A 15,125-nucleotide genomic window follows, 5' to 3' on the forward strand; every position below is an offset into this window, starting at 1 on the left:
TTGGAGAAGGGAGCAAAGAGGAGAAGAGAAAGGAAAAAACAAATTTCTTTGGGTGGGGAGGTTGGAGGGGGGGGGGGCTGGGGGTAGTAAAGGCAGTTAGCACACTAGATCCTCTGGATTTTCGGGGACTAAGTCAAACAGCATGCTATGCTGTTCATCCACAACAGAGAAATAAAGACAAAGTGCCTCTCATGAGCCCTTAAGCTACAATTTTAGAAAACACTTCACAATCTTCATACAAGCTGTGATCCCAGACACATGTAAAGACAAACAAACAACCAAAAAAGGAGCTTGCTGGAAGTTTGAGCTGCCATGCGTTTTTTTATTCCAGAGCTTCCAGTGGTTGTGTTTAATTTAAGCCGCAAAAAAAAAATCTGAGAAGAACCGGGGGGGGGGGGGGGGGGGGGGGGGGGGGTGTTTACTACTTTTCCTTTAAAATTGTTTCCCTATTTCACTACAAGAAAAGTTCACTATTCTTGAGTGGTTGCACCAGGAAAGATATTGAACTTTTTCCCACCATGGTGCTAAATTAAAGCCGATCATTCCCCGTGGTTGCTTTGATTAGTCTAACTAACAGCTCTTGATAAAAACACCATTCCCCTGCCTTCAAACTCCTTACAGGAGGCAGCTTAGATTATGCAAAACACACATCAGCCTGCGTAATGATTTAATCAGCACTGTCATTTAGCCAAAGGGTTTCCATAGTCACGGCAATATTTCATATCCAAATGGCGCTCGTGTATGATGCTTTCCTTTCTAGTGGGTTTTGTGACAGTACATGTTCAAAACATCTTAATCAAATTTTGAAATGTAAAAATCTGTCCAAAATGTTGCATAATTACAGAGGTTGAAAAGCTCTTCAAAAAGGTTTGTTTACATGGCAAAAATGAATGTGTATTCGGTTTCACTCTGTGAACAGTACAGGGATGAGGATTTTTTTCCTTTCCTTTTCTCTCCTTTTTGTGAGCATGGAACTTTCCAGATCGAGAAAACACTCTTCCTTGGATCCAGACACGAGGGGGAAACACATCATAAATTCAGTAAGTTGCCAACTGAGACAGGTCTGTGTTTGATGTGTGTGGATGTAGGCTGGGTGATTCCACTTAGAAGACAAATATACCCACTGGGATTTGTCACAAGTCTGCAGATAAACAACTCGAACCATGTAAGCCAGACTTCTCTCCTGTCACCTTGACTGGAAATTCACACACGCCAGCCTCATCATTAGTTTAAATCTCTCCACCTCGCAGCGAAGCCACAGAAGACAGTATGCCTTCTTGCCTTTGGCCAGCGAACAAATCGCAAGCTGTGTTTTCTTCCGCCCTCACAATGGCCAACAGCGCGTCGTCCAGCAGGTTCGGCTGCAGAGGAGCCATCTGGAGGTTTGACGGAAGGCCTGGCTCCGTCTGTGCTGCATCTGCAGGTGAAGACGCTCTTCTCATCTACCTATCATAGACACACCTGTTACTCCGGCCTTCTGTCACATCACAGCCCTGTTTCTGAACTGCTATTCAAAGGGCTTCCTCCCTGCAGGCTGGCACAAAGGAACCGGCGTTAAACCGGGCAACCCGCAGCTGTTAGGACCAGGTACAACATGATGTTGTTGCCAGCGATGTTTTAAACTGACATAAAGGCCTGGACATGCACAGGGGCCGAACTGTGAGGGATATGTACATTCTGGTAACTGTGAACCCGTCAGTTCTGCCAGCGTTAGGAGAGTTCCTGCCATTGCTCTGTAACAGGCAGACTAAACTCAACAACAAAGTCAGTTTCTAAACTGATCGGGTAAAGCCAGTCTGGTCACAAAAAAAAAAAAGAAACAGAAAAAAACTGTTTAGATGCAGTACAGGCTGGGAAATGTAGGTTGGTCAGCAAAATTTGAGAGGTAACATGACCCTTGGTAAAATGTATTAAAGTGAAAGAGTTGACTTCACATTAAGGACAATGAGTTCATCCAGATCTTTGATAAAAGTTGGCCCAAATGTGACTCAGTTGAGAACTGTTGGTTGCTCCTCTTGAGAACTGGCCTTCCACTGCTCCTTCCTTAGATCTACCATGCAGAGAGTGCACAGGGACTGGATGTACAACATATGTTCCTCGTTTCACAAACACAACACTGTGAAGCACTTACATCATCTGGGCAAAACAAACACACTGGCAGAGGGGGTAATGGTGCGTCTCACTTCATTTTCCAGAGCTGCCGTGGCCATGCCTGACACACTCTGAGCTGGCCTTAAGAAGAAGTACGTGTAAGTCTGTGTGGGTGTGTGGGTGGGTGTGTGTGTGTGGGGGGGGGGCTGTATCCGGGGAGCTTAAAAAGCCTCTAGGGGATCAAGACACAAGGGAAATGAAACCTTTTTCTCCCTCAAGCTTAAAAAAAAACACCACCTCACAGGTCTTATCTATAAACACCTTCACACAGACTGAATGGAGCTGAATGATAATGTGTCTCTTTCAAGTACACTGAACATGCTGTGGATTTAAGCATAATCAGGGGATATGTCATTGCTTAGTAGTCTATAAGGATATACATTTTTAAAAAAAAAAGAAAGAAAGAAAGAAAATTATTAGAAAATTACTGATAATCTGTCTCTATCTTTCTTTCAGTTCCTAGCAGTATTTTCACATAATGAAACAAAAACATTTCAGCAACAGTTTTACTCTGTGACTCTGCAACCAGTCAACAGCCATCTCATTAAAAATCATTAACATTAAAAACATTTAAAAACTTCTGAAGATATGTCAAACAATTTCACAACTGACTAGAAAACATCATGGCAAACACAAAGTCAATCCTTTACCACAGATTCAAACAACCAGTGCAGTCTGATGTGTGTGTGTGTGTGTGTGTGCGTGTGTGTGAGAGAGAGAGAGAGACAGAGTGAGAGAACAAGAAACAAGACAGAGACCAATAATCTCAGTCAGAAATCTTCAGATTGTGTACTTCCTCTCCCATTATCCACAATAAAAAAGGTTTGTCTTGACCTTACACAATATGTGTGTTACCTCAATGTACACATACTACCATAAACCCAGAGGGCCCGTTTCCATAGATGTCCACAGACAGTAGCAGTGATGGGTAGAGAAACAAAAAAGCGAATGAACATGGCTCACTGATGCCATGAGTCAAGCAGTCTAGTGGCACGTGAGGACTTGAGAAAGTTTCCTTTGTAACCACAGTGTGAAGGATCGAGATAGTGAAAGAGACAATGAGAAATTAGTACCCACGATGTGTGTATACGCATTACACGTCACGCCACAGAGCTATGGAGATCTTCAACAACTCCCATAATAATCCTGCTTAAATTTGAATAAGCCAAGCGGTGCGTCAACAAACACTTCCAGCCAAGTGTAATGTTACTCAAATGTTGTCTTTTCAAGACCAAAATATGAAGCGATACAACAGTCAAGGAGGCTTCTGATGCTTTCTGTGGTTCAGTGTCTCGGAACAAGATATAAATATTCGAGCAAGAAGACAGTGAGATAGCGACGAGAGAGAGAGAGAGAGAGAGGGGATAAAAAGAGAGAGAGAGACAGAGCGAGATGGCTCTTACCCTCGCAGATTCTGTCCAGTCGCTGTCTTTTCACTTTGTGTTTGTCAGTAAGAGCCATGGTGGCACAGGGGCCTTCTCCTCCTGCCAAAAACGAACGCTTTTCTTCAGGGTCCTAACGCAGACTTCGCTGGTCCCCCCGGGGCATTACGCCACGGCACACCTGCATCACAACACACACACACACACACACACACACACACACTGAGGTTTACACTCTAAACATACTACAGTGAACGTCAACACTCACACACCCAGAGTTGTTTGGCTGTATAGACTCCTCAGGTGATAAGAGAACTGGCGATGCCTAACACACTCTCTTCATAACCTTTCTATGTGCCTCATCTCTCTGCCCACTCATGTACAATAACAAGAGATAAGTTCTTCCTTTTTATCTCTTCCCTCATATTTCATCATTCTTTCCCCTTCAGCTGAACTCCTTTTCTCATCCCCTAGACTGTTTCTACAAGAAAGAGAAAACCACAGTACACGAACCGAAAGTGCAAAGAAACCAACCCTGCATCAGCTAAAAATCAACAAAAAGTAAACAAATAAGTAAATAAATACATTTGAAACAAAAAAGAAACAGAACAAAGTTTTTTTACGCCATCCTCAACAATCTTGTCTCCAAGCCCAGGGAAAAAAAAGTGAATTTTCTCAGAGTGGTAGTTTAGGTTTACAGACTACGGCGTCAGAGAACTGAGACCCATCTGGCTCTCTGAGAGCGAGCGGCATGGGGCAGAAAATGTTGTCATGTTGAGCTCAACGCCGGGTTAACAGAAAAGCCTGTGTGGTTGCATGGGCTGCCGTGTCGTCACCTCCAAAAAAACACAAAGGCCCATGGTCAACCTCAGCACACAGCCTTCCCAGCTAGTTTGCGGTCGGCTTAAGTATACAACATCTACCTCAGATGAGCAGAAAAGCTTCCTTCGGCTTTTTTTTACAGGGGAAAAAAGAACTGTGGAGCGTGGAGCAAGTTTTCGCTTCAGTCCTATCTGTGAAGCGGTTTTCGTTTAAAGCAGGAGAAGAGGCAGATAAAACTCAGCTGCTTGAAATAGTGCATAATTGTAGGTTAAGACTGGTGTGTATTTTTAACAGGCTTGGCTGTGTGAAATCGAGGGGAAGTACAGCAACAGCAGAACGCTGAGATCGTACTGCAATGACACCCTCTGGCCAACAGAGGGAATTCACTCACCTCTCAGATCACGGCTCCCAAAACCACTAAATGACTACAACATGTTGGCAGTGCGCTTTGATTGGGATCATTACATCATACCGTGTGGTAAATGGCAGGACTAAGTAGTTTCAGGGATGTTTGTGACGCATTTTAGATGCAGGATAAAAACACAACGGGAGAGTTCGAGTGGAGACGGCTGGCTGCATTGAGGGTTTATCATAATTGTCAAAGTTACTTCTGTGATGACATTTAATTAGCAACACTGTTTCCATTTGTAAGACTACAATTTAATGATTGGTGTATGTTTGACTGTTGAAACAGACAAACATACACCAAACCATGAACACAGACACAGACACATCCACACTCGGAGAGAAAGGGAGAGAGAGAGAGACAGACAGACAGACAGAGGGGGAGAGAGAGAGAGAGAGAGAGAGAGACAGACAGAGGGAGAGGGAGAGGGAGAGGAAGAGAGAGCGAGAGAGAGAGACAGACAGACAGACAGACAGAGAAAGAGAGAGAGAGATAAACTCCACACAGACACTGCAATTGTTTTCTGCTTGCACTTTAAGTCCTGCTAAGTTCTCTGAAGGTGGGACAGTCAATCAATGTGGAATCAATTTGGAAAAGCCACCCTGGAGCTTCCTGTTGCGATAAATCATTGAGGGCTTTTCAGCAGGCCCAAACAAACAGATATGCAAATTCCCTCCCCTCTATTGAGAGCATCTAGACTCGCTTTGCCGCAAACACGCTACGCCCCCGAAGCCTGCGACAGAAGAGCTGTATCCACTCTGAGTTTAGAGATGAACTGAGATTACGCCAACACTTGATTCCATATCAAAGACGCAGCGCTTGAAAATGCACATTTAAAAGATTACTGAGCAAGTGCTCTAGATGAGAACTAGCATGGACTTGCCATTGGAAAGTGCTGACATTAACAAGTCAAAATGTGGGTGTCACAACAAGCAGTTTAAAAAAAAAAAAAAGAGGAAGAAAATTAAGTCTGTCCCTCGCGTTGTCCTCACAATGCAGGTAATTATCAAAGGCCATACACTGCACCTTTTCTATTGGCCCTTATAAGAATTACTCTGCATCTACTTAGACTTAACTTTATGAGTAGTGTAGTTATTGCACGCAATATGGTTATCAAATATGACTGTGCCAGTGTTACAGCGCTATTAATGTGTCATAATATGCTTTTATTATACACCATACTGTGTGTCCTAAAAAATTTAAAAAAAAGAAAAAAAGAAGAAAAAAAAAAAGTCTTCATTAGCAATGTAAGGAAGAACCCACCAAAAGCCATCTCATCCCTAATGAGAACAGCCTCATCCATTAGCAGTGATTAATCTAACGGACCAAACGTGGGCCAACCTTTCTTCCCTACCATCACAGCCGTTTATCAGCATCTCGTCAGTGCAGCGCTCGGCCTCCCGGCTCATCACAGTCACTGCGTGCTCCATCAGAGAGGAGACCACTCTCCATCTCTCTCCCTCACCATCTCTCTCAGGGGGGCCGAACCCTTAAACACCTCGCAACCATTCTCACTGGTTCACCGTCACTTGCTTACCTCATCAGGAGTGCAGGCTAAGATATAAATGAGAGATGAGAGACTCAGTCAGGCTGAATACAAAACACACCGTATTCAATTAGGGAGAATTAATGAAGTACACGTAAACATAGGAGAACATATTATGGAGCATTAACGCAACTGAGGCACAGAATGCGTGTGTATTTAAAAATCCCAGGCCAGAAGTCCAAGGAAAAGACCACCAACATTTTTGGAATAAAGTGAAGTTGAGTAACCAACATATGACCACAATGAGTGCATAAGTGCATTTCCAGAAACTGAGGGATTAACTGGAAAAAAATCAAACAGCGGCCTGACTTGTTGAGAGCAGATTCAGAAAAGCACACAGAGCCAAGTTCAGCCACCTAAGAGACGGGCACAAACGATACAACTAGCCGATTCACTTCCATCTGTCAGACAGGAGCTCTGGGAGTCTTCTTTTTTTTTATTATTATTCCTGACCACTTCTGTACCTCTCTCTCTCTCACTCACTCACTTATTCAACTGTCTCCATCAGTAGACATCAACTTCTTTATCTGCCATGGACAGCTCTCTCCCTTTCTTCCTGTACTCTTCTCCCTTGGCCCAATTTTTTTCTCGCTACATGACGATTTTTCTCTTTCTTTCCCATCTGTTGCCCCTCCCCCTCCTTTTTTTTTTTTTTCATCATAATATTTCTTTTTCCCACTTTCATCTGAATCTCGCGGTCTCTCTTAATGTGTCGATTTTCTCTCTCTCTCTCTCTCTCTCTGAATGCATCCCTCTCTCTTGGCCCCCTTAGTCCTGTTTAAAAGCATCATTAATCATGGGCCTCCTGCCAACACTGACCCCATACAGTGCCAATGATAAAACCCTATAGGCCAGTGAGGCCCAAGGCTCACATTCACTGCCCCTGCTGCCCCCTCCCTCAACACACACCCATCACGCAGGTAGGGCAGGAGAGATGGACGTGTGTGTGTGGGTGGGTGTGTGTGTGTGTGTGTGTGTGTGTGTGGGCTCGTGTGACACATGTCCCAATAAAACCATCTTAGCGTGAACCCTGCTTCTATGAGCAGGAGTAAACCGCAGTCCAAGTCCCTCTCCACACTACAAAAAAAAAAGAGAAGAAAAAAAAGAGTTACACTAGACTTCTCCTGTATGACACAGTCTGCAGACAAGGCCCTGATCCCCAAACACACAAAGCAAAACCAGACTGTGTGTTACTCTAGAATCTAAAGCAAACACAGGGCCCTGATCCCAACCTGGCAACACACAGTGGATTCTGTTCTACACCATAGTCCACAGCAGACACAATCCAAAGATCCTCCACCATACAAAAGAATTTTCCTTTAAACTACAGCCTGTGCCCTCTGTACGGCTGTGGTCCAAACGTGATAAGACAGAGGACAAGAAACGCCCCAAAGCAGAGCGATGGAATGTGTTTGTGTTGCGGGAATTCCTATGTTTGTCTCTTACATAAAGGTCATCTGTATGAATCTCAATATTTGCTCAGTATAAAAAGTCAGCTGATCGATAAAATGGTCGCCTGCGGCGACAAGCCCAGTGAAAGGGTGGGGGTGGGTGGGTGAGGTGTTTTTTTTTTTTTTTGCAAACGTTGAAATGCAAAAGAGTGGAATCCATAACTACGGCTGAGTCCCAGGGCAAACTCACTGTCACTATTATCAACCAGACCACAAAAGATCTACTGTCACTCCACAGCAAACAGAGATCGCACTGTCTCAAGCAAAGACTCATTCTTTGTGTGTGTGCGTGAGTGTATGAGTGTGTGTGTATGTGTGTTAGATTACAGCATACGAGTCAACAAAACATCACATTCACATCCAGCCACATACACACACTGTTGCAAACCGCTACGCACATATACACACACATATATTCACGCACACAAACGCAAGCGCACGCCTGTGCTTCAAAACGCTGTCTGCTCCACTACGCCCCCTAGCTGTACGCCGACAGTCCTGTATGACAGCTCACAGGCAGGAGCCAGGACTAAAATTGGATTAATGTGGTAAGTCATCTTGTAATAAGATAGAGAGCACAGATAAAGCTGCAGTTTGCCATCCATCTTCCTGTTGGAGGAGAAAAGGGAAAGTAAATTGTCTTTGAAGTGATTAATTGGACTAGCTGAAGTAAGAAAGGCATAATTTGGTTTGGTAAGCAGATACATAGAGACAGTGTTGTCTTCTGAGGCTAATTAGTGAGCTCTGATTACCTCCACCATTTGCCACTACCGTGACTGTGTGCCAGTCCGTGTGAAAGGTGGGTTTCAAAACAACAGGGCTGCTGGGAGCAAAAAAAAAATCATTCTAAATAAAACAAATTCATACTCTTTGCTCAGGTTAATAATAATCAAAAGAAAAACACAAAAGATGTATAAGACCACCCTGACTGGCTTGCATTCAATCTTACATTTCAGTTCTACATTGAATTATGTTGCCCTTTTATTTTAATTATTATCCAGCATATTTTTCAGTTTAAGTACTCTCTATAAATTACTTAAGATAAGTCACTAAAAAAGTTCTGTAAAAATCTAACAAGGAAAAAAGATTCTCAAAAAGTGTACTAAGTTTATATGACTATGCAACATAACCAGTAGATAAAATATCTGCAGCAGAACTGGTAAAGAAACTTCATGTGCGTCTGTAGAAGACAAATAATTTATATTGCAACTTAAATGGACAGTAATGGATATCCCTCACCCATAACTCAGAAAGCAGGACGATCTGAAACTGGAAAATGAGCAATGTTTGTGTGTGTGTGTGTGTGTGTGTGTGTGTGTGTGTGTGTGTGTCTATATGTGCATGTACATGTGTGTATGTTTGTGCATGTGTGTGTGTGTGTGTGTGTGTGGTAGGATGACTGTGCCAAAGGAAAAGTTTGTGTGTGTGTGCGTGTGTACATATGTGTATATCTATATGTGTATGTGTATATTTGTGTGTGTGTGTGTGTGTGTATGTGTGTATATTTCTGTGTGGGTGGGTGTGGGTGTGTGTGTGTGTGGTAGGATGACTTATTCCAAAGGAATAGTTTGTGTGTGTGTGCATGTGTACATATGTGTATATCTATATGTGTATGTGTATATTTGTGTATGTGTATATGTGTATATTTCTGTGTGGGTGGGTGTGGGTGTGTGTGTGGTAAGAAGACTGTGCCAGAGGAATAGTTTGTGTGTGTGAATAATTTAAAAGGTCACGGCACCTGCCTGCTGAGCCCCTCCCTCACAGACACAGACATCCAAACGCCGCCTCGCACAAACAACTCCAAAAACCACCGCGCTTATCATTTCAGCAGAGGAAAAAAAAAAAAGGCAAAACACCAGTGTCTTTTTTTCTGGAGAACACAGCAACAGCTGACGTGAGGAAATTGATTTCAATCAATTATTTATTTTTTGACATTCAAATGAAAAAAGAGCCTAAAAGGTCGCAGTGAACAAACAGGACGCTGGTGAAGATTTTATGTTAAATTAATGCTGAGGTTCGGAGCAGCTTTTTTCCTCGGATACTGTACTAACATATTCACTGACATTGGCACGAGAATGAGAGCTCCTATGTGTAAAAAATATCAAAGTACATGAAAAGCCAACTATTTCAAAAATCAGTGGAGAACTCACAGGACACAAGCATATCTTCAAATACAGACCTTCAAACCAATATCACAGCTTTTCATTTCAGGCAGTTGACTGGCATCACAGGAACAGCTTCAACTCACACACACACACACACACACACACACACACACACACACACACACACACACACACCTCAAGCTAAATCCACACAAATACAACCTGCATAGGGATCAATACTATGATACTAAATGCTGTGCCTTTTAAAACAGTCATCCAATCCACACAAAATGACTGTTTCTACCTACACTTAAAATCAGTCTCATTTAAACCTTTTTCCCCCTGTAAACTACTGAGCCCATTTTCCACTGCTGGGCTTGTTCCTGTATTGGGTAAATCTTTCAGCTAAGAGCCAAAACAAAGTGTCTCATTGAGGCAAAACAGGAAGGTTAAGACTCTGGGTCGCTGTACTAAAAATATCACATTACATGTCAAGCCCCAAACTCCTGGACAAGAGGGGAAAAAGAGGAAACTCTGGAAAAAGGTAATGACTCATTTTTTGGGTCTGTGAGAACTACAAGAGCAGCTTCATGAGTGCTGAGTGACAGACTTGTTATGGCAAGACTGTAATCGTGACAGCTGACTGAACACACACTCACACACTCATACACTCCTCCGTCACAGAAACACACGCACACACAGAACAGAAGTACCAATGTCAATCTGTCCCTCTCAGGTATCATTGCTAAACCAGTGATCATTAAGTGATGTGGACATGACTGAGCTGGAACAAAAGCAGAACAGACACATAAAAACAAACAGTCTGGGTACATTTCAAGTCTCTCTTTAAAACTACAGAGTTCAATTTCTCTAATGTTCACTCTCCCAAAATACACTTCACAATCTGATAATTACACAAAACCAATCACATGCAGCCAGTTTGTCTTTTATGTAGACAAATTACTACAAATATTTACAGAATATTCAACCCTCTGACAACACAACCAAATGGAAAACGCAATACTTTGCAAAGTCATTATATCAAACTAATGTTACAGGGTCAAATCAAAGCTTCAAAGATGAGAAAAAAGACGAACATTTTTTTTTGCCATTACATCACCATTTGGTGCCTCGCTCCAGTAGTCTTGGTTGTCTTTAGCTGAAAATGTCTTTCTGTTACCTGTCTACCATTTAATGAGAAGATCCAGGCTCCCTGTTTTTGGGAGATTATCTTCTCTGAGACTTCCACAGGAAGACCAAGCATGATTCACAGTTTCCTGGATCTAGAGAAAAGGTGGTTCCACTCTTTGGTGTGACCACTCAGCCCCTCCTATACTCTCTCTCCCCACACCCCACACCCCTCCCAGGAATGGGGGAGACCGCCAAATTCTGCACCGCATTTCAGCTAGTGCTGGGACACAGCCAAGCAAAACAATATGTTGATAAAGTCCAGGGGCAGAGAGAGAGAGAGAGAGAGAAATGCTATGGGAAGAGGAATACCACCGCCAACAAACGCAAACACTCTCTCATACTCTCTCTCTCTCTCTCTCTCTCTCTCAAACCCACAGCCAAGGTTTTTTTCCCCCCTCTTTTAATACTGAAATGGCGAACAGGCTTTGGCATCTATACCACATGTCCTGTTGCAGATGTGCCCAGGATTCTACAGTGGATTTGTGAATTCAGCACAAGAGCACAGTCACCCATAACACAAGTAACCTCTGACCTGGAATTCTGAAACTGTTTAGAAAAATCCCTACAGTGTGGGAGACTACAGTGTAGAAAGAAAACAAGTTTAATTACAAGGCACTGACTTAAAAAAAAAAAGTGCTAAATGTAGATGATAGGATTGTATTGCACTTAGGGGTCCTTGTGAAAATATTTACTTTCAATTAAAGTGAAAAACAGAGCTCCTCGGAGTCCAAAGGTCAGAAAAGGCCTCTGTTTTACAGAGGATTGGCCCAGTCCCACTGAGGCAGAGCCGTCTGCCAAGAAAAGGCAACTTCAGCATGCCAGTCAAGTCTTCAGGAGGCGCACACACTCAAAAGCATCAACACCACACACACACACACACACACACACACACACACACACACACACACACACACAGAGGGGTGTAACCATTTCCTCAAACAACCTGTGCTTTCTTCCCTATTTTCTAGTTTGCAGTTATTCAAAACAAACAAGGGCCAAACCAGGTCTATTTCACGGCTACAGAGAGGAGGCGGGAGTGAAAAACCAAAATCAGTCAATAAGAATAAAAACAAAAACAGGGAGAGGATGTTGATGCTCCTGAGAAACACTGGAAACTAACTCAATCAAAAGAATGCTCAGATTCAGAAACAACAGAACTGAGGTTGGCTACCTGTTCACTGTCTTTATCTTCTCTAACTTCACTACACTAGTCACATGTCCCCAGTCAAACAGCTATGTGAAGCATTTTGATGACTGGACCCTTTCTTAAAGCTCATACGTGGCTCCTTTTACTACTAATGTTGGTGAAATTTTAACAGCACAGACTGTGTTGAGGTAATAACAAAAAGGTCTTGCAGAGTTTTTCATTAAAATTACAGTTTATTGAATTCACCCCGTTACGAGAGCAAGGCTGCGAGGAAACAAAACACTGCAGAGAACTGGGACAGGCCAAGTAATTGAAATACTTCAAATACTTATTTGAGCCGACGCAGTTTGTCTCCTGACCGCACTAAGCCTCTAATGCTCCAGTCACTCTCTGACCCCCAAACAGATAAGCTCTCCTAACCCATTTTCTCCTCTTAACCAGTAAATAACAAACGGCCACTGACCAAAGAGCTTTTGGAGAATGTCCATTCTGTCTAAGCATTCTCCCCCAGTTTGAACACACATGATTCAAAATCTAAACTGAATTTTATTTAACATGAGATGTAGCAGCAAAACCCGTGCGAGTAACCAGCAAAAAAAAGAAAAAAGAAAAAAAAAAAAAAAAAAAAAAAAAAAGGTGGAGACCAAGAGAAGAGGAAACGGTTCCATGATCCGCTGAAGACCCTGGGCCACGGGTCCTGTAGCGATACCTCAGCCAAACGTGACAACACAATCGATTAGAAGAGGCCAAAGCCAAATGTATGGAGATAAATGAAGGAGTGTGGAGTGAGGCTCCAGTCATGTATATGGAGCATGTACCAGGAGATCCCTACAGTTATCAGCTAAGATGGTTATATATGGTGTGTGTGTGTGTGTGTGTGTGTGTGTGTGTGTGTGTGTGTGATCAACTGACCTCGAGACATGCGGTATAATGCTTGTTCATGAAAAAGCCAGTCTATGTTGGAGTTTTACCCGGCTCTTACCCAGAGAAAACAGTCATTTCATTTCTAGTCCTTTCCACAAAAGCATCAACTGGGCCTGTATCCTTTTTAAAAGGTAGTGACTATGTTGGCTGGGGACAGACACTCTTTTATATCAAGAGGAATGGTGACTGTGTCAAAAACAACCACTTTTCTCTCGGGCTGATAGATTTTTCAACATAGAAAATTCCGTACAACAGAACTGATTACTCTCCTTTTCAGCAGCTGTATAGAGTTGACTTGTTTACAAATCCCTGAGTGAGATGTGTATTGATGTCAATTTTCAACTTGTGCTTGGCTCAGCCCAGTCCTAACCAACGGGGCATAAAATGACGGTAACGCCTACAAAAAAAAAAAAGAGAGAGAGAGAGCGCGAAAGAAAAAACATGAGCTGAGCTTGTTTTATGGGTGGGGGATGGGTCAAGCCTTAGGGGATAGGTGGAACAGACCGACCGAGTTAGGGCTGCTGTATCCCGAGCGGTGAAGAAATGGCTCTCCTTGGTTACTCTGCAACATGACAATTCTTTTAGTCACCTTAGTAAGTGACTCATGACACCTCCTATCTGACAAGTAACTTTTCGAGGGAGGGGGGAGGGGTCTCCAGGTTTGGCTGGGATGGTGCGTGTGCCTCTAAATCAGCTGGGGAGGGCAGCAGAGGTGGGGGAGGTGAGCCTATATGTGAATGTGTGACCGTTTGTTTGAAGAGTTTGTCTTTAATATACAACACATACACACACACACATAGAACAGGAGGAAGGGGGGGAAGAAGTGAAAAATTACAGCGGTGTAACAGAGTGTGGCCTTCTGGATTAACTGCAGAATAAAACTGCTGATCACTAACAAAAGAGGAAAAACAGCTATTCATCAGCTCCTGGCTTAACATCAAGCCCAGACAACATTCAAACGTGCACCTTGACTTATTGTGCCGTACAGCATTCACGGCTGTTATATCGATAACATCACCCCCCTCTTTTCCATATAATTGATTATCAGGGAGGAAGAAGGGGGATAAACCCTCCCGAAATGGAAGAGACACGGGAGAGGAATGGCAGGGTTTGTAAATGCACAAGGCACACAAACGTGGAGAAAGATGCCTGGTACCCCTCTCCAAGTTACAACACATTAACTCAGCAAATGAATTTTCCGTCAGAGCACTTCCTACGATGATTAAGCACACAACAAAGAGGTAATTTCAAAAAATGAATGCCATTTGCTCCCGACACACACAAACACAAAATCACACTGACACAAACACAAACACACACACACACAATCCTTACACTGTGCTGAAAATGCATTTCTTTGAGTGCAGAGCGCACTTAAGACAGCATTGGGTGGGTAATTTCTTTGATCATCTGAAACACATTCAACAACTCCACAGAGGAAGGATAACACGGTCGTCCCTTTATAAAAAGAGCTTCATTATGGCAGTGGGGTGACGATTATGGCCTAGTTTTCTTGGGAGAGATGGTAGGGCAGTGCTGTAAAATGCTGGGTTGGAGAAGAGAGTGGCTTTAAGCGGACGCGTGGATCAGCTCCGAGGCCACGCCGAGGGAGACTCCTGCAGGGAGACAGTACATGCTCCAGCACGGCGGGGAGGTCGCGCGGCGAAAAAGCCAGATGAATCACGAGACTGTGTCGCCACTGAAAACACACAGATCGCCTGGGGGTTTAGGTCAACCTCGCTGTCCCTCTAGAGTACACATCCAAGCAAAGGAGGCCCCCACCCAACAGTCTGATAAACACACACACAGACACGTTTTCACTCGGCCAAGACCAAAAACATGGCAGTCGATCACATGCTCTTCTGTTTTCTCTGGAGAACGCTCCACAGTTGTTTGTGTGTTGCACTGATTTCGTTTTTCTTTTCTCTCCCTCCCACCGCCCAGCCCCCCCTCTCCAAAGAGCCATGAGTTGACGATGGCCTCCATTTCAACTTCGGGGG

General features: G+C 43.4%; 1 protein-coding gene across 1 annotated transcript in view; it reads right to left on the reverse strand.

Annotated features, from left to right (window-relative positions):
* The window catches only part of LOC115811714 (C-terminal-binding protein 2), a 70,081-nt gene that overhangs the window by 34,528 nt on the left and 20,428 nt on the right, over positions 1-15,125 (reverse strand). The window contains exon 2 of the mRNA XM_030774041.1: positions 3,555-3,714. Within this exon, the coding sequence (XP_030629901.1) occupies positions 3,555-3,612 (58 nt within the window). The 5' untranslated portion in view covers positions 3,613-3,714. The remainder of the gene's footprint in view (positions 1-3,554; positions 3,715-15,125) is intronic.

The sequence above is a fragment of the Chanos chanos genome, chromosome 5 (assembly GCF_902362185.1).
Source record: "Chanos chanos chromosome 5, fChaCha1.1, whole genome shotgun sequence".
Lineage (NCBI taxonomy): Eukaryota > Metazoa > Chordata > Actinopteri > Gonorynchiformes > Chanidae > Chanos > Chanos chanos.